General features: G+C 34.1%; 2 protein-coding genes across 2 annotated transcripts; one reads left to right on the top strand and one right to left on the bottom strand.

Annotated features, from left to right (window-relative positions):
• Positions 1 to 301: 301 nt before the first annotated feature.
• LOC132730704 (putative RNA polymerase II subunit B1 CTD phosphatase RPAP2 homolog) lies at positions 302 to 4,591 on the bottom strand (the record flags this gene model as incomplete). Its single annotated transcript, XM_060716682.1, is given in 3 exon segments — positions 302 to 400; positions 1,210 to 1,399; positions 4,468 to 4,591. Coding segments are annotated over 2 exon segments (249 nt in total), but the record flags the coding sequence as incomplete, so codon positions are not given.
• Positions 4,592 to 4,775: 184 nt separating this feature from the next.
• On the top strand, positions 4,776 to 15,964 carry LOC132730703 (general transcription factor 3C polypeptide 5-like). The gene is made up of 8 exons (XM_060716681.1): positions 4,776 to 4,967; positions 9,280 to 9,359; positions 10,122 to 10,237; positions 11,549 to 11,803; positions 12,694 to 12,827; positions 13,595 to 13,802; positions 14,849 to 15,006; positions 15,824 to 15,964. Exons 1-8 carry the CDS (start codon positions 4,824 to 4,826, stop codon positions 15,962 to 15,964), a joined length of 1,236 nt encoding a protein of 411 aa, XP_060572664.1. The 5' UTR covers positions 4,776 to 4,823.
• Positions 15,965 to 20,913: the final 4,949 nt, after the last annotated feature.

Below are 20,913 nucleotides of genomic sequence, written 5' to 3' on the forward strand. Positions count from 1 at the left end.
CCCAGTCCTTGAGTCAACACATTTTCTGCTCCTGTCACAAATCATTCATTTAGAAAAAACAAAATATTTAAACATCTAAGACTATTTATGTATTCTGTCATCTGGTTCGAACCCTCTTAGGGGCAAGCCGTTGTTTCCTAGAGCAAGGAACTTAACACTCATTGCTTAGTACTGGTTTGTTCCAAGAAAGGATGTGAGAATATTTCATTTAGTTCATAGCTTCTGACATAATTATACTAAAAATGAATATGTATAAATTAATCTAAAATAAAGATAAATTGACAATAAGACTTATACCCACATTTGATAAATCATTAGGACACAGCGGGTACCCGCAAAGTTTTGAGACAGCTCTTTCCTCAACAATGTCTGAATAATGGCTTGGAGTGATAAAATGTAACTGAAATTTAATAAGAATACATAGTAATTTAATACAATTCTAAAATATATAAAAAAAATTTACTTAAAATTTGAGAATACCTTTGCAATTACATTTCGACCATTGAGATAATTCCATTTTTCAAATTCTTTGGTACATGTATATTTAATCTGCAACAAATTGTCATTTAATACTATCCTGCTCAATCAATGTTTCATACTGACGATCTGTGTAAATATTCTGCAAATAATTTTGCAGAGGGGGAAAAAAAACTTCAAGATAGTCTGAAAGAAAAAAATGTTTTTTCTCTGACAGTTGCTTACTTTTACCTGCATGCCAGAAACAACATGTCTCGACACCTTGAATACATGTGCTCTGTTTTTATTGTTTTTTTTTCAATTTGGCCAAACTTTTTTCTTTCTTTTAAAACCTTTTTTTACCCTTCCACCTACTGACACTAAAGATCTAGGCCCTAAGCAAGGGTATGACTAAATCGAGATCATATTTTTTAATATTTTGATAATAAATCAATGAATGATCAAAATCAGCTCTACCATTATTTTTAACATTAAATTAATAAAAAATTTGTTCATGTCTCTGATAGTCTGACCACAAAAAGGAGTATGTATAGTATCATGTATGTAGGTGGAATTTTCCTTTATAACTGTAAATTTATACATATATAGTAAAGTAAATTTGATACATCTAAGGTTGCCTGCAAAGGGTAGGTAGGGAGACATTAATCTAAATTGAGCTTTTTTGTTTTGGCAAATAGCCCATTATGAAACATTACAAAAAATACCAGATAATCAATTGTATACAGTACATACAGCGTTGATTAATTCTTCCTGAGTATTTGGATTATATATAAGTCTCTCTACAATTCTATGAGCTCTCTCCTCGCAGGCCACTTGATATTCTATCTTCTTCCTCAATTCTCCATCGTTTTCTACTTTAACCTTTGTTTTACCTGCCATCATGTTTTCTTGCTATAAAGTCTGTGTAAACCTGTTACCAAACCTGTTAACAAAAAAAAGTTGAGCATTGCATCGTAAACTGCGTAAAAATCCTAACAAAATTTACACTGTAAATTTCTGACTATTAAAATGTAATAATAGCTGCATGGTGTACTGTCTTGTATCAAAGACTAATTTCAAAGACAGTGGCCATTTATTTTTCTTTCTGTTTATGTCAAATATTATCCTCAATAAACAAAGTTTAAAAGAAATATCTTTATCACTTTTCTAGAAATATGATTTTTTATGTCATAAGCCCGATCAGGCATTTTCACCAGCCTGTTAAACAGGCTGGGGAATATTCCCGATCGAGCTATATAGCTCGTTTGAGCTATAATAGCCCGTTCGGGCTATAAGAAGAACAAAAGAAAATGTCAAATGTCCTTTGAAAAAAATGACTATCCAAAAGCGCATATCCGAAGTACACCTAAACTACTCTATATTGCCTTAACACTTCGATACATGACATTCAGGTAAACACAAGCAGCCTCAAAGATGCTGTTAAAGACATAGCTTAAGGTCTTCAGCGTACCTGTTTATATATCATGACATGACATGACGTGAACACAAATCCCGCATCAGATGAAACTCAAATATATTAAAAAGCAGCTTATAAAGTTTTGGAAACCAGAACTATTAAAGACATTGCCTGTCCAAAATTATTTCCATGTCTCTTTGACATGTTTGACAAGTCCAGGCTGTCAACCAGGTCTTATCCAAAATAAAGGAGGAATATAGGAATATTTTAGCAGGAAATATAGGAGTTTTTGGACCATTTTGAGGCATAAAAATAGGAGTTTTCAACTTAAATTGTTTAACTTACCAATGCTTATATAAATATAAATTATTCTTACTTTTACACATGCTGTTTCTACAATAAAATGTCTACCAATAGTAAGTGAAGAAACTATTAGCAGCTGTCCATGTAAAACCTTCCAACAAAAATGAGGCGAATTTTACAGTAATATTTCAGAAATTTTAGGGCTAAAAATTTGGAATTTTAGGGTAGGTAAATAGAAATTTAAGGGCTAAAAAATTTGCATAAATTAATGACTAAATAAACTAAGGTCCCAAAAGAAACACGATGTGGCTAACCTTTGCACATTTGAACATAACAAAAGTAACTCACAAATAATGCTCTAGTTTAGTAATAGAGCAAAGGTGCTATCAGTGTGTGGACTAACAGGTTCATCTGCCTCCCCTGCGTTTAATATCATAGTCAATCATGTTCAACCATATTTTCTAAAATATGGTTGAAACATGTAAAAAAGAACATGTTTCTACCTACCCGTTTTGGGAATGTATATAAACCACAAGTTCTAAAAGGAATTCTTATACAGTGAAATTCCTTGCACAATGCAGCTTTTTGAATCATAAATTAATGGACAAATGAATTTTTTTGTAAAAGTAGGTTAAAAAGGACATTTGCCTTAGTACAGTCATTGAATAAATGGGCAAGGAAATTCTATAAACAACACAAAGAATTGCACATCAAAAAACGGTTTCATCAACACAGACCATTCAATTGCAGTTTATCTAGATCACATAATTGCAAAATGTGTGTACATTGTAAATTGGATATGAGCTTTATAATTACTGAACTGCAAAATTTTTTTGAGTGTGAATTAATTATATGAGTCTGCCGTTTTTCCTAAATTGCACCATAATGATATTGAAAAAGAACAAGAACTGAAATGAAACTGATGACTTTTGTGGCAAAATAAAGCAATTTCTCCTACAAAGATACGAAAAAAATAATAAGTATGCAGGAAGAATTAATTTTTCAAAGTCTATGTTAACCAATTCAGTACTTTACAATGTTTTTTGATATTATGCAGGATTTAAATAAAAGAGTTGTGAAGTAAACAAATTGTAGCATTAATTTTTAACAACTATATTATATACATGTTTTTAATTAAGATTGTTCAAACAGCTTCATAATGATCATTTTCAAATATGATATGATATAAATGGACCACTTTAGAAAATTTGGATAAAATGAACAAACATAAAATTCAAGATATCTGGAGTTGGCAAAACAGTGTCAAAATATTCCAGAATAATTGGACTCTTATGGTTATGATTTAAGTTTCAGGAAAATGATATGGTAGTGTTTTTGCTGTTAACTGTCAATATGATTATCAACAAATGCTTTGATTATGAAATAGCAATGTTACTGACATAGTCAAAGTAAGTTTTAGTTGAAACGAAACCATTTCAATGTCATCAATTTTGAGTTGGCAAATCATGGCCAAATCATTTTTGATGGTCGACTTTGAGTTACAGGGTTACAAGTTATAAGTATGTTTAGTACAAAAGATAAAAAATAATTAGGAATTTCAGTGAAAAAATAGGGCATTTTTAGGAATTCCCTTCGAATATTTCACTTTTTTTAGGAATTTTAGGGATGCTGGACAGCCTGCATTAGCTTTGAACCACAGCATCAGCAGAAAGTTACAGCAATGCATGACATGATCATCTGAATGGTCACCTGAAATAAAGTTGACATACTGATGCACTGCTTTTCATGGTGACCATGCAGATGGCTATGTGGAGCACAGCAGCCTTGAGCATAGTAATGTGATGCTAATGCAGGCATACACATTCTCTTACCTGTAAAATACAAAAGGCCAAAAGCAGTACCAAAATTTAAATCTCTTTGAATTCCTCGGCAATATATTTTTAAAAAAAATATAGGAAAAATAATCAAAATATAGGAGAATATAGGAAAAATAGGAGGTTTTTTAAAATATAGGATTCCGACCCAAAATATAGGAGTTTTGTAGGAATATAGGAATTGGTTGACAGCCTGCAAGTCCAATTAGTTGGACTACTTGAACGCAACACATCGTCTTGATGTTGTAGACATTTATGCCTACTTATTCAAAAATTCTTTGATCCTTCGTGGGCACACAGATATATAAACAATATATCTTATATTTAGCTGTTTTGCTCCATGGTGGGCATAAAAAATAAACTAAAAAATACAGTAGTCAGTAGATTGGTAAATTATTTCTATTTTTGTGAAAACAAACAGTCAAGAAATATAAATAGCACTGTTTTAAACAAAACCTTTAAAAAGGGAGCTCAAACGCTTTAAGTGATCGCTTTGTTATGAAGCAATTGACTAAATTCTAAAAAGAACCTAAACGTAATTTAAAGTTGCATTGCGCAAGTTTCCGTCATGGGCGCAGACATCTTGGAAATAAAGTCTCTAACTCAAAAAGTAAAATTGATATAAGTGCTGACTTTTTGATGATATAAATAAAATAACACCATTAATACAATAAGAAAATAATAAAAATGATGAACATTTTGGGATATTTAGCGTCAAAGACAATTATAAGTTTCAAATTCATTTTCGTATTTTAATAGAGGCTATGGATTGATGTAACGAACGATAACTCGTACTTCTAAAACAGAAAAAAATGTCAAATTGGACAGATAAAAACAACAAAATTGATGTGTCATACAATAAAACCAATCGTTTCATATGTGTTGAACATCCAGCTTTAGTTCAGAACCATGAAAAGGCATTAAGTACTATTGGGGGAGTAAAAAACTTGGAAAAGGTATAAATGTCACATATTTTCGCGACACTGAAATTAACATTGCCATCCCCTTTGTTATAAGTTATTAACACTAGATTCAGAATAGTATAAATTCTCTTTTTTTCTTAGGACAGTATACCACTGGAACCACCAACCTCCTGCAGTTGCCCTACTCCCTACCCTAGAGCAGCTCAGTGCAGTCATAGTTACTTTGAACATGTCTCACCTAAGTTTTCCAGCCCCCTGTTTTTAACAGTTTTGATATTTTTTTATCCTCTTTTTAACCAACTCTTGGCAATATCCGGTTAACGCCCCCTGGGGGCATTTGCCGTTTAGGTGTGATCTGGGTCATGTAGACGCTTGCCTTCAAAAAGTATAAATAACGCTTTAAAATGCCTGTGAGCAGGAAGGTCACGTGCATAAACTATCAAATGAACCCAGTCAAGAAATATAACAGCATTTAACCCGTTAACATAAACGAAGGCAAAAATCAATATTCTTAAAAATTCAATGTCCAGAAGTAACGTCCGTAAATTTCACGATTTCTGTTTGACATTTTTTACTTTATGCACAATAGCAATCGCGAGAGTCTCGAAATTATTGTGACCCTATTTATCCATATATGGTAGTAACACATAAAACAAGATTTCAAAAGGGTTCACTACGGGAGAAATAGTACCTGTGAATTTACCCAGTTAATAATGAATGATTGTAATGATTTCCTTTGTACAGTGTTCGAAATTAGCAGTAGTCCGATAGCCCCTGACTACTAAATTTCTCCTCGGGCTACCAACTTTTCACAGTAACAAGCCCGACCAGGCTACTGTATTTTCAGAGGCAATATAAACAACTGTTTAGAACAAGTTAATCGTGCTAGTGAAATGTTTTTTGGGCTAGTGAATATTCCAATCTGGTAGTCCAACCAGCCTAGTCGATTCAAATCCTAATTTCTTACACTGTTTGTACACAACATATGTTCATTCCGTAAATTGAATTCACTAACACTATTCACCCAAAAGATTGCAAATCCAATTTTCTTCCCTGAGAAATCTTATCCTTCAGTGACATGCTGTATAATATATATGCAAAAATATTGTAGCTGTCTTATATATACTCTGGTTATCTCACCCGGGGCAGAAAACCAGAGTATATATATAGCGACGGATATAATTCATTCTATATTAAAATGCTACTGAAGGGGAAGTTCTCCCCGGGAAGAGGGTTTTCTTCTGGGGCCTTTATAATTTAAAAATGGGGCTTGGCATTGTTTTGGGGGAAGTATCTGAATGACATTTTACGGAATGAACGTATACATATATGCTAGAAGGTAAATCACCCGGGTGCTATTCCTACCATTACATCTGCATATAAGGAATCTTTCCCGGGTGAGTTGCCTTCTACGGTAAATGTGTTCATTCCGTAAAAAGAAGTTATTAAGACACTTCCCCAAAAAGATTGCCAAGCCCCATTTTCTTAAGCATTGAAGCCCCCTAAGAAAACCCTTTTCCCGGGGAGAACTTCCCCTTCAGTAGCATGTAAGTAATGCTTTATAAATATCACTCGCTATATATATACTCTGGTTATCTCACCCGGGGCAGAAAACCAGAGTATATATATAGCGACGGATATATTTCATTCTATATTAAAATGCTACTGAAGGGGAAGTTCTCCCCGGGAAGAGGGTTTTCTTCGGGGGCCTTTATAATTTAAAAAATGGGGCTTGGCATTGTTTTGGGGGAAGTATCTGAATATATATATTACGGAATGAATGACATTTACAACAAAAAGGCAACTTTCCCGGGACGTTTGCCTACGCTAGTTTATCATAGTCGGAAACTCTCCCGGGGCATTTGCCTTTTGACAATATATATTATGTCGATATTGACCATACTTTCAGCTTTAATAACATTCATTCCGTTAATTATTCTACCAAATGTGACTGGGCATTGTTTTGAAGGAAATGTCTGAAAATACTTTGTTACGGAATGAACCTATATTTAAAACAAAACTTACCCGGGACGAAAATATATGCGTATCGTTGTTTATTTTATATGAATTTCACATAATCCATCAAATAACGCCAAAAAATAAATAAGCTTCCATTACAAAATTAAGATTTAAATCAGTACCTAAAAAGTACTATTAGTTCACATAATGTATCCCTTTTGTTGCCCACGAAATAAAAAAGAAAAACACGACAAAACCGTGCTTTCTCATCCACGTGAAATCCGCTACAACTTATTTATACTTGTCAATTTACTCATTACATGATATAATTATGTTGAACTTCGTGGTGGACGAAATTCAGAAATATTTTAGCTTTTGTATATTATTGGTCCAGCAAGCGTATGACCTTATGTGATCATAATGGTTTTTTATCCAATTATCTAAATAATAATTAACTTTCTAAATTGTATTATTTTACATGGGCGGCGATTTTAGTTCATGGGAGGGGGTTAAGCATCATTTGATTATTTTGAGATTTTAACTTCTATATATATGTATCACGTGACAAATTACAATATGCAAGCGTCTTAATGACACAGATGAAAATAACAATCGCGCACAAACAGAGGTAAAAGAAAGAAGGAAATGCAAATGCCCCCAGGGGGCGTTAACCGGATATTAAACTTTCTTGCCTTTTTGATGCTTATACATGTCTATGTCCCAGCAATAGGTTTGAGTGGAAGATAGATAGATTAAATCATTTACATGGCAATTTAGGGGTGTAACAATACGGCAAAATCCGTATTGCAATATATTGCCATCTTGCAGAAGCGTATTGCAATACGTATTGTTGTGTATATGTATTGATGTAAAGATGGTGTAACATTACATATTATTCATATATGTATAGATTCTAAGTAGAAACTTAATAAAATGTAAGGACTAAATAGAAAGTAATCTAGGAAACAGGGTTCCCCATGGGTCTATTTTAGATTGCACCAACAAATTCGCCAATCAGGAAAAGTTTGGGCAAATGGCACCAAATTTGTAGCCAAGGTTACCTATAACTTAAAAATTATGCCTATCTTTGTTAAGATATGCTAGCAGTTATATATCATCATGATTACAACACATATGATATTTTATTTTATTACAGCTGTTTATTGTGTAAAATAGTCATATAAAAGTGTGGATTTCAAATTCCATTTAAATAAATACACATGACAACATAAATGTAATCAAAATTATCAATTAAAGTTGTATAATAAATGAGCTTGGGAGGCCCTATTTTGCCTATATCAGTTCTTATCTCTGTTATTCACTCTCACTGATACATGTATGCCTGAGGCAAGATCTTTCCAGCTTCCACTGAGTTCTGGTGATCTGCAAATACAAAAGCAAAAGAAAACATTACTGTAAATTAACTTCACCTAAAAAAAATGAAATATTCACCGGTACAAAGTACTTTTTAACAGTGAAGAATATCTTTTATTTTAATAGGTTTTGTGATTAGACTCTTAAGCACTTTACATGCATTGAAATGTAAATATTAACCCTGTGAAAGCAGAAAATCAGTGGCTTTAACTATCATTAGTGAAATCATTATTTTAATTGTCGCCCGATTTAATATTTCAAACTGTTATTTATTTAGTCAATTGACAAGTGGACTTACCTAAACTTTAATGTTTGTCAACCTCACGGGCCATCTTTCATTTCTCTAATTCGCTACTAACATCAGTTGATTACACATGTAATTAATGGTGCTTCAAGTAGGAGTATTAAAGACATAAATTATTCCAATTAACACATTGGCACTTTCATCTCAACATGTTCCCAAAGTGTCACAACTAATCGCTTGTGACCTTTCACATCTGGGCCATTTATGTAATTACGCAGTTGCTTATTAACTTTAAAGTGTACTAGTTCAATGTTGTATATTTTTATTGTATGTTGGTGCCATTAAAATTCACCAATTAAAGATTTTATGAGAAATTTTTTAGAAATAAGAAGGCAATTAATTGAAAATTATGATTTCTGTAAAATATTGGATTTCCGAAAATCGTACTGCTTTACGAAATTAATTTTTTTATACTGCAATATATCGGTATACCGGTAAACCGTTACATTCTTATTGGACATCATGCAAAATGCATCAAATGGCATTATTGGTTTTAATGTTTTATTGTAATATGTTAATCTGACAGAAAATTCCACAGGTGCTGACTTAAAATTAGGTCTGACTACCTGGAAAGGGGGGGGGGGGGCAAGCATACTACAGCATACCTATAATCACTACACTTCTCACCATTTTATCTGAGCAGTAAAGACAAACTTATTCATAGACATTCAGGAGCAGTGCTCCTTATTATATAATGCTATTTTCCAGATATATTCAGATCCAATCAAAAGACTACCGTTACAATGGAGGCCAGAAGATATTTACTGCAAGGCTACATATGGTGATAGGTAAAGTTTTTTAAGCTGCATGCTTCCATGTGAGCCAAAATATCTCAAAAACATCAAACTTCAAAAAAATAATTTAACTGAGCTTTTGAGAAAAGCAAAAAGATTTAAGATAAAAGTAAAAATTTCCATGTTTTGTATGATTAATGACCGTTTTTAGCAGTATTTTCTACCATATTTCTACTGCGTTACTAACACAGTAAGGGTTATTTTTGCATATTTTGACCTCTTTTTGGTAATTTTTATTGGTTGCAAGTGCTGTTTGCAATGTGTAAATTATTTTCTTTGTTCACTTCACAATATTTTAATTTTTAATACATCTTCAAAATTTTATTGAAAATTAACAGGAATCTGGAGGTGTGCTGCTTTAATGACTAGTATAGTTTTAATATTCAGCTGAATTCACCTAAAAAATTTCCCAGAGTGAAGAGTCAGTGGTTTATGAATATTGAAAATTCCTGATTTGTGTTACAGTATGTTAATGAGTTATTTAAAGTACAGATGACTGCGATTTTACATATTTATATGGAGGAAATATTTATTGTTATAGGACTTTTTAAACATATTTATAAATTATTTATTATTTGTATAATTATATAAATGATGTACAGCCACTACATGTACATGGAGTACAAAAGTCAATAGAAGTTATAAATGAATATGGATGCTTCAGAATTGATATTGCCGAAACACTTTTATGAATGATTCGGATGAAAAGTACATTTGATATGTATGATTTATAACCAATGTACATGTATGTTTCAGAACCAATGTTTCGAACCTATTAATGAAAGTTACGAGAAGACGGAGAAAATCAGACGGTCATGAAGAATATAAAGTAGAAATATTGGGTCGTGTGTATACAACGTACAAGTTTCAAGGTAATTCATCGATTTTTATGGACTCGGTTTTGTATACTAAATAAAACATTTATGATTGCTTTATTTGGTGATGAAATTTAGATTTTTGTGCCCCCACTTTAAGGCGGAGGCATTTAGATGTGTTGTCATGTTGTGTCAAATGTAGCTCTAAAAATGCTTGTTTTTTTTCTGTAAACCTGCTGGCCCCAACAGATTCTACCCATGACGTGAATGCAGACATAGGTCAGTCGGCACATATGGAGAATATCCGTTTGACCATGCCTGTAAATAAGCAATTACTTTCAAATTTAAAGGAACACCAGGGCTCAAAACTACCTCACCTGCTAGAGCTAAGAGATGCATAGACTCCAGTTATTTGAAGCCATTTTATTTTGACTGCCTCTTAATACAATCAAACAGGGATATACAATGGCGGCACTTTTGATGCCTTAACCTTTAAAGACAAAACCCTCAGCCATAAGGGGGAAATAGGACTGGTTACAAATTTGCAACTTAAAGTTTCTATTGTATACTGTTATGGATTTGGAATGATAAATTTCACTGGCTTCAGCCCCCTGTAAATTGTACTGTCAAACTCATTCCAGTTTGTGACTCCAATATTCATAATAACGATTTTGAAAATCTGGGACATTTGTCTTTCTAGGACTCTTACCCCTAGTAAAAAATTCATCATTAAATGTTTAAACCCAAAACAATGCATTATTATTGAAATAATGGGGGGGGGGGGTTAAATCTTCAGTGATGTATTTTTCCAGCTTTACATTTTTTTTACAAAATGTTAAGTCACACTGCTAAAATTTATTGTTTTAAAATTTATTGTTTTCATTAAAAGCGCCTGAAGTTTATACATTACCTGCTAAATTGTAATGTTTAATACCAGATCCTAGTATTACAGTGACATTATGTAATGTCAATCAACTTCCGATGAATTAACTATATATTTCAAGATTGACCCCTAATGGTTATGGCATAAGGTGACATGCTATTGCTAAAAAAGATAAAAACATATGGTTTTCCAGTAACTAGTCATGTTCTCGGTAAGATTTTATAGATTTTACGAGGCTATGAGCTAGCATGATGTCATATTATCCCGCCCACTAATTAGCATATTACAGTTTAGTAGCCATCATGGGAACGCAGAGGTATTTTCCTGATGCTTTTGTAAATTTTTAAATGAAATACAATGATTTTTTCATACTTTTTGTTTGTTACAACATCTTTGGCTGATATTTTCATATTGTTTACGTAATTCACCTACTATAAATACGTGTAGGGGCTTAAACAATAAGCGAACCAAATTTATTTTTTCAGCAATGGTAGACTATCAGTATTTACCTATGAAAACGAACAAAGATGGAAGTCATGAAAGTATATACGAGGAAGTTCGTATGAATAAGCTGGTGCCCAGGAAAGAGTACATGAACGCAGACGTGCCGCTCTTCATCCCCCCAGTGATGTTCGCCCGTGTAGATAGACCGTGCGAGTTCCATTACAAACAGGAAATGAAACATAGGCCAGATTATATAAATCCGGATACAGGCAGACCTCCCAATCTAATTGGAACAAGTATGTGTATAATCCGTTAAACCCTTAACACCCTCTACATATCATAAATGGACTAGTCCATCTTTCCATCTGGACATAAGCATTCATCATTGTAAGGGAAATTTCAAAAATAATTTATTTACTTAAATATGTACTGACTGAATACTGAAATGTCTTTTGTAAGGCTCCCACGTTTACAATTTTTTGTAAACGTTTACACGATTGCTAAGAACCGAAACGATACCGTTTAAACGGTGGTAATTCTATGTATTACACTACACAATATATTTGAGTCGACAAATGATGACATACTTTAAATTTTTAATACATGTACAAACAAATAATGTCAAGGGCTCATCACGATTGTGTCGGCACACATTTTCTGCATTGTGTCCCCATTTCGCTCTTTTGAAAGATCAAAAATGTATTATGCCACAGCGATTATTGCATGGTGATGCTGTGCGGAGGGATGTAAACACCCATTTTCCATTTTTAATTTGGAATAAACCAATTTGGATTGATAAAAGCCGTGATTACAGGCAATGATTAAGATATATTTTGTAAGACAATATGGTCATTTCGATTAAACGGTAAAAAATATCGTAAACGTTTAGGAATGAAAATCGAAACGAATCCGTTTAAACGTTTGACCGTGGGGGCCTTATTGAAGACCATAAATTTGTGGAAAAAACCCTTTAAGTCATAAAAGTAAAAATTAAAATACAAGTTAACAAAACACAAGACAGTGATTATAATCTGCCAAGGAAGGTAATCATTGTGAGGAGTACGAACAAAAGTGTGCAAATCTTTGTAATTGAAAACTTTACTTGATCTATTGTTCTTTACCTTATTGTGCACAAAACCTCTAGTAAAGACAATTATATTAAAGATGTCTGTTTTATATTTTACAGTTCGTCAGAGGAGGTCAATATTTACTATATTTGTCAATTTTGGAGACAAGCTTCCTGCAGGCCCTATACCAGAGGCTAAGAAAAGAACTCAGGGAGATTTTGTTGATCCTAAATTAGAGAAAATGCTCATCGAGGTCTGTAGATATGATAATGATCTCAAAATATTTTTTAAATTTCGGAAATTTCTTCCCCATTTCTGTAGTTATTGCCCCTTATGCTCTGTATGTCATCTGGATGTCTGTATGATAAGGTCCCTAGTTGTTCCACAAAACATCTGAATATATCATCCTTTAGTTATCTCCCCTAATGTTCCACCCAACATCTTGATGTTTTTCCCTTTTGTTACCTCCTTTAAATTCAACACCAGATATTCCATTAGTTATCTCCCCTGATGTTTCACACAATTCATGGATATGTATCTCTTAAGAGTTGTCTCCCTTAAGCATTGTGCTGAATGTTTCTGTAATTACCTCCCCTGATTTTCTGATATTTATTTATCACTGTGACTTTTTTTGCGATCAATTGTTAAGAGGATAATTTGTGATATTTCAGTTGTTTTAAGATAAATTGTTTTAATATTTGTTGTTTCAAGATGCACTTGTTTGAAGAGTATTGATTTTAATTTTACATGTAGTTGTTTGAAGGGAAGTTAATTTGATTTTATATCAATTTTAGTTTATAAGTTTTTTATTTGTTTGAAGAGAAATTGTTTTGTTTTCAGTTGTTTGAAGAGAAGTTGTTTTGTTTTCAGTTGTTTGAAGAGAAGTTTTTTTGTTTTCAATTGTTTGAAGAGAAGTTGTTTTGTTTTCAGTTGTTTGAAGAGAAATTGTTCTGTTTTCAGTTGTTTGAAGAGAAGTTGTTTTGTTTTCAGTTGTTTGAAGAGAAGTTGTTTTGTTTTCAGTTGTTTGAAGAGAAGCCACTTTATTTGAAGGTAGAGATGGAGGATAAAACGGGTATCCGTAGTGATAAACTCAAAATATTCCTGCCCGCCATGTGCTTCTATTGGCTTGATGGCCCATGGAGGGGACAGTGGAACAAGTTCGGGTTCGATCCTACAAAAGAGGTGTCAGCTAAAATATACCAAACTATAGACTTTAGAGTAAGACAAAGTAAGTTGCTTTATATGTCTTTTTAAAAGAGCCCCCTGCTTTTGTTTATCTACTTTGTCAAAACATATAGAATTCTTTCCCGCAAAAAAATTTATTGGATTAAAAGGGATCCTCAAATGACCAAATATTCAAGAAATTCAATCTATAGAATCTAATCAAGTATTTACATGTAATAAGCAATTAATGGCTGATTTTGCAATCTGATCAATCACTATAATTATACTGCATTACTATGAAATTTACGTGGATTGTAAGTGCGGTTTGCAATGTGTATATTACTTTCATTGTTCACTTCACAATATTTTACTTTTCAATACATTTTCAAAATTTTCATGAAAATTAACATCTGGAGGCATGCTGCTTTAAAGGCACATAATACCTAAGAAATGAATAATTAAATCAATCATTAAATCAATCATTAAATCAATCATTAAATCAATCAGTAAATGAATCATTAAATTTTATTGATGGAGGGTACACTTTCAGTGTTTTTTTCTCACATTAAATGGGAAGAGGCCTTAGCCTCTTGATTTTGGAAAAAAATATCACTAAAATTGCTAATTTGGGAAGTGTAAAAGCTGGTGTAAAGTAGGATTTTTGGGATTTGGGAAAACTGCATGATTTTAAAGGAAATTTCAATCGAGAATAGGCCTTTTCACTGACTTTGTCCTGATTATTTTGCTTACATTGTGATAGAAAATTTGAAATATGGAAGAATCAAATATAACAATAAAAACGTGTGGCAACAATTCTGTATCAATTGTTCTTGACATTGTAGCCTTCTTTATTAACAATAAGCAGTCCTAGTTATTCTAGTTTAGAGAAATAGGGAAGAAAGTTTGAACAAAATATAAATGACAAAAATTTGTGATGACTTACGGAAGGCCATCTGCAACTATGTAGATCGTTGGTAAATAGATCATTGACCTTGCAGATCCGAGCCCTTGGGATGACAATTTACAGTTCCTAATCAAAAGGAGGACAAGCTCATCATACGAATTTAGGTAAAAAAACAACATTTAAAGGCGGATTATTTTATATTTCAGTACGACCAGGGCAAGTTGATATTAAAGCGAAACGAGACATTTTAAAGTTAAGCCAGTGGAATCAGGTGTATCGGAACCAAAAACATAATGTTACGATCAGCTTGAAATCACTGGAGGATAACGCCAAGGATGAAAAAAGGGAGAAAACTGTTGATAAGGTAAAATAATTGAATTTTTTATTATTCCTGAGGGTCATTTTTTAAGAACGCAACACTGCCCTTCCGTACTTTGGTCGTGCTTTTCCCGGTACTTTTTGCAACTTCATTTATTAACAAAAACTTCCATTTACATTGGAGGTCCTCTAACATGGGGTGGAGTTTAAGTCACTAAGGTCAAGATCATTAATGATTTAATACAAGTTTGCTCATACAGCTTTTATTTACTGAATGATCTCCTTCATATTTGGATGGTTGGAGTTTTCAAGGTCGATGATACTAAAAATAGATATTGACATTTTCTTACATATTTTGCATTTATATTGACAAGTGCAATGTCTAGGATTATTCATCAATTTTAGAGATATGTCTTGTTTGTATGACTAAATAGTGGGCGCACCAAACCTCACCCTGGCACCAGTATAATACTTACACTGCAATACCATACTACAACAACAACAACAAACTTTTATTCGGTGTAAGGCCTCCGGCCAATGCAAACAATATATACAATTACAAACATTTTAATAAAAACTGGTTTTCGGCTTTATATTTGGACAAGAATTTGCGTGTATTATCATATTTTATTTACTACTGAAATTATTTTACTTTCATAAATTTTTTATTTCAGTTCTGTTTAATTCATATGATAGACATACCTAGCAAACATTCTTTTTTCACAGAAAATCTTTTAATTCGCAAAATTAACAAAATGTTATGACTTATAAATGAAAAAAAAAATATGAAATTTTTTGAATTCTTATTGTTTTACATTGAATGAAGAAGTTTGACATTGTCTGTCACTAAACTTTTATTCCAGGAGTTGTATTACAAGTTTAGACAAGACACTGTGCCGCCTCATCGTATGATATATTACCCTGTGTGCTACGTAGAGGTGGACGAGGTGCAGGAATTACTGCATTCTAATGATGGCAAGGTAAATATTGACCTTAGTCTATAATGATTTTCTGCCTGTTTCTGTCGTTGGTTTGAAATCCGTAACAGACTTAAGATTTTTAATGTGAGAATGTCGTGAAGCTAACTTATGGTGTTGGTTGTACTGGAGATAATACTGAGGTTTTCCAACAATTTTAAAGCTTAATCTTGGATATTGAGCCATAAGGTTATTTTTCTGTCATCGTTGATTCATAAATCATGCAGGATTAGTTGTCGGTTACTTGCAGAGATTTGGGTAATAATAATATACTGGTTAGTTATCCAGGAAAAGTGGTTAGGTGGAATGACCAATGTAATATGATAAAAAGTATGTTAAAATGGGTGTTAAATCCAAAACAGACAAACATAAAGCTTTGATGCCACATTTCTTTTACTGTGTCAGTCTGACACGTTTTACCTTTTGGCATTTGTCGGTCAGTCCCATTTAATGGTCTGAAGTTATATGCAGAAAAAATGTTTTGAAAACTTAGTTAAAACTTAAAATTCATGTGGTTACTGTGAATTTCTGATACTTCTGTGAGAAACACAAGAGTTATGACCCCTTATATCATTTACGAATGTCAAAACTCCACACCTCAAAATTTTATAGACTTGACAAAACACCACACATTAGTTTTATACATGTATGGTTTTGTCAGTCTTCCATTATTTATGCTTGCTACCATTTCCTGCCATGAGTTTTTGTATTCCCCTTAATATATTCTTTTCTCTAAATTATCTCTCTAAAGCTTTATATCTGCTGGCAATAGTTTAACCAGATCTTGTATTTAAAATTCATGTCATTTGAAAATCTTATATAGCATTGGTATTATATAACTGATATAGCAGCTACTGCAGTACTATATTCAATACAGTACATCTAAGATTTTTGTGCACCCAACACTGATAGGGGATTTCGATTTTCCCATGTTTGTTCATCACCATTCCCTACTTTGTTTCTGTAGACTAATTCATTGTATTGTGTTGTGGATAAAACCATACTTGTCAGCATGTGAACTTTTGCACTGGGATATTTTTACACAAATTTATAGGAAATTGGCAGAGTTATACTGTCTGATTAAGCAAAAAAATAGTATTCTAAGATTTTTTTTATGCATAACTAAAAAACTAAAATAAAACTAAAGCCAAGGAACGTTCTAAGAATATCTGTTGTCTTGTGAATTTAAGCACCTTGGTAATTTGTCACAAATTTATTATGTAATATCCCATTTATGACCCTGATTTAGCAAAACTTATTCAAATTGATTTTTATATACCTGAAGAATCTTAAGGACATATTATAGTATGGTGTTCTCTGTACATTCACGCTACTGAAAAGAAAAAGGGGTCCATCGAACAACAGATTTTTTGTAACAAAAGAAGAAAGGGCCAATGACTCTCTATTAAACGAAAGAAAATAACAAAAGAAATTACCCCTTATAAAAATTTGGTTGTATGGTAGTCTGTCTGTCTGTCTATCCATCCGTCTGTAAACAATTGGAAAAATCATATGGCATACATAAATTTACTGGAATTGATTGGGTTTTTTCTGTCCTCCTTTCATTTAGTATTAAAGCTTTATGACAAAAGTTGGTGCTTAGTATCTTGCTGTACCAGTTGAAAAATATACCATACAGCTCATTGTGTTGGCATTCTGATTGTTTCAAGGGGGGTAACTACAATGCTGCATTTGAATTACAAGAAAACAACAGTTGTTTCCCTTTGAACTACTTGGAGAACATAATTTGAAAAAATTCTGGTTTTGAAATTCTGAAGATTTTTAAATACAGTTTTGAAATTTTAAAATATGTCTGTTGATCTGTGTTGGATTATTTATATATTAAGGTTATTATATAGTTTTGGCCCAAGTCCTCTTTATACAGTACAGTCATTGTTCTTTGTCACCTCTCTGTATATGCATGTAAGTTAGAACAGTGATTCAGCCAAACACGTGCATTAAGACTTTATTTGTCAAACTTCTCATAATAGACCAAAATCCCTGGTAAAATGCATATAGGGCTTTTTTCACAGGTATGGAAAAGGCCTTTCATTTAAATTTAGTTGAAATTGACAAAGTATTTTTGCTTAACTGGTAGAAAAACTGTTTTATAAATTGAATTTAACCCTTTCCCCCATGAGCATATTGTGAAAAATGGCCATTTTCACAGAAAAGCCTCCTCTCACAAGTTCAAACTGCTATGAAACTATGAAAAATGCTTCAATACTAATCAAACTTGGCACAAATGTTGACTGGACCATTGCCTTTGTAACGACATGCTCAGTCTTAAATTTCCTGTTACCATGGCAACGAGGGGACATCTCAAAATTGCCAAAAATCACTTTTTTGCCTCGATTTTTTCCATCAAAATTTATTTCAAAGTGCTGCAACTTCTCAAGGGATTGAGATAGAGTCAAAGGCTTTTCAGCGTTGGTTACACGTTATCTTATGATCGACCTGGGGTCATTTAAAGCCTCTCACAAGTCCAAAATTTTCTTGGCGATGAGGGGGACTCCGCCCCCCTTCAAACCCGCCAAACAGAAGGGGGCACATCCCCCTTCTGGAAACCCCCTGATGTAATATTTGGATGGGGGACGGCGCCGAAAAAATGGTCAATTTTTTTAACAACATTTCTCAAACGAAAAACAGTGTTTGGGGCCTAAATAGGGCATTTTTTCACTGTTTGAGGCCTCAAAAGGGGGGGGGGGGGCAAAAAGCCGTCGAAACACGCTTATATAAGGGAAAAGGTTAACAAACAACTATATGATTTTAAAGATTTTTCAGTCTTTAAAACAGTCCATGCTTTAGAAAGAAAAAACACCTTGGTTTTGGGTGAGCACTTTTCTTCAAAGACCATATGAGATTTCCTTAAATTGGACTTAATTCATTGTAATGGCTGTATTTATCAGTAACATTTTTGTACAGGTAAAATATGAAAGTTAAAAATTAAGAAGACCAACAACACAAAAAGCATGCACCAGATAATCAAGAAATTGTCATGAATTATTTCCCTTTGATTATTTAAACAAGCATTCGAATATTTGTTGTTGACATATTTTTGTGTGGAAAAATTTCTTCTTTTTCATTTTATGGTATGGCAGATTATGATTTATACATATTTTATAAACTTTACATGTCCGTCTATCCCAACCTCCCCCCCCACCCTTGCGAGACAGAATAAAACTGTCTCGAATAAGTTTGCATTAATGAACACAGACACTAGTGGAATTATTGATCAGGTCTTTCTTATATAACCAATAGACTGATTGGCAGACGTGAAAAACTTATCTATTAATCATGGCTCTAGAAGCAGACGTGAATTTGTTTTTTTTATTTTCTGAACAATTGGCTGTCGATAATGAAGTAACAGACGTAAAAAAATAACTACGATAACTCTTTGAATGCTACAATCAATAAAGAAATTTCCTATTCCAAAATTGTGTAGCCAGGTCAACTTGTACATGACTGTTGGGCATTGTAATGGAATTCTTATTCTGCTAGCTGGCAATTTTTGGCAATTTGATGTTACATTATTCACGGTGCTGTTATTATACTATCAAGCACTGAGAATAGTCAAGCACACTGTCCTGTTGACGGCTCTTGTTATCTTTATTTGTGATTCCATAAATAAACAGTGGGTCTTTTGGTCCATGGGTCAGAAGCTGTGATTAAGCAGGCAGCTGTAGAGGCCAGTCAGACTGCAGGGCTGTTTCAGGCTGTCAGACTGTAGGACTATTTAAGACTGTCAGACTGCAGGGCTGTTTCCGGCTGTCAGACTACAGGGCTGTTTCCGGCTGTCAGACTGCAGGGCTGTTTCCGGCTGTCAGACTGTAGGACTATTTAAGACTGTCAGACTGCAGGGCTGTTTCAGGCTGTCAGACTGCAGGGCTGTTTCAGGCTGTCAGACTGCAGGGCTGTTTCAGGCTGTCAGACTGCAGGGCTGTTTCAGGCTATCAGACTGCAGGGCTGTTTCAGGCAGTCAGACTGCAGGGCTGTTTCCGGCTGTCAGACTGCAGGGCTGTTTCCGGCTGTCAGACTGCAGGGCTGTTTTCCGTCTGTCAGACTGTAGGACTATTTAAGACTGTCAGACTGCAGGGCTGTTTTAGACTGTAAGACTGCAGGGCTGTTTTAGGCTGTCAGACTGCAGGGTTATTTAGGGCTGTCAAACTTTCGGACTATTTAAGGCTGTCAGACTGCAGGGCTGTTTCCGGCTGTCAGACTGTAGGACTTTAAGGCTGTCAGACTGCAGGGCTGTTTTAGACTGTAAGACTGCAGGGCTGTTTTTAGGCTGTCAGACTGCAGGGTTATTTAGGGCTGTCAAACTTTCGGACTATTTAAGACTGTCAGACTGCAGGGCTGTTTCCGGCTGTCAGACTGCAGGGCTGTTTCCGGCTGTCAGACTGCAGGGCTGTTTCCGGCTGTCAGACTGTTGGGCTGTTTAAGACTGTCAGACTGCAGGGCTGTTTCAGGCTGTCAGACTGCAGGGCTGTTTCCGGCTGTCAGACTGTAGGACTATTTAAGGCTGTCAGACTGCAGGGCTGTTTTAGACTGTAAGACTGCAGGGCTGTTTTAGGCTGTCAGACTGCAGGGTTATTTAGGGCTGTCAAACTTTCGGACTATTTAAGGCTGTCAGACTGCAGGGCTGTTTCAGGCTGTCAGACTGCAGGGTTATTAATTTTAAGGCTGTCAGACTGCAGGGCTGTAGGACTGCAGGGCTATTTCAGGCTGTTGGACTGCAGGGATATTTCAGGCTATCAGACTGTAGGGCTATTTCAGGGTTGTAGGACTGCAGGGCTATTTCAGGCGGTCAGATTGCAGGGCCTTTCAGGCTGTTAGACTGCAGGGCATTTCAGGCTGTCAGACTGCAGGTCTGTTTCAGGCTGTCAGACTGAGGGCTATTTCAGGCTGTAAAACTACAGGGCTATTTCAGGCTGGCCTAGATCTATTCTGGTTACACAGGTCTGTCATTATGATAT

The sequence above is a fragment of the Ruditapes philippinarum genome, unplaced genomic scaffold, assembly GCF_026571515.1.
Source record: "Ruditapes philippinarum isolate M1 unplaced genomic scaffold, ASM2657151v2 ctg14661_1_1_1_1, whole genome shotgun sequence".
Classification (NCBI taxonomy): domain Eukaryota; kingdom Metazoa; phylum Mollusca; class Bivalvia; order Venerida; family Veneridae; genus Ruditapes; species Ruditapes philippinarum.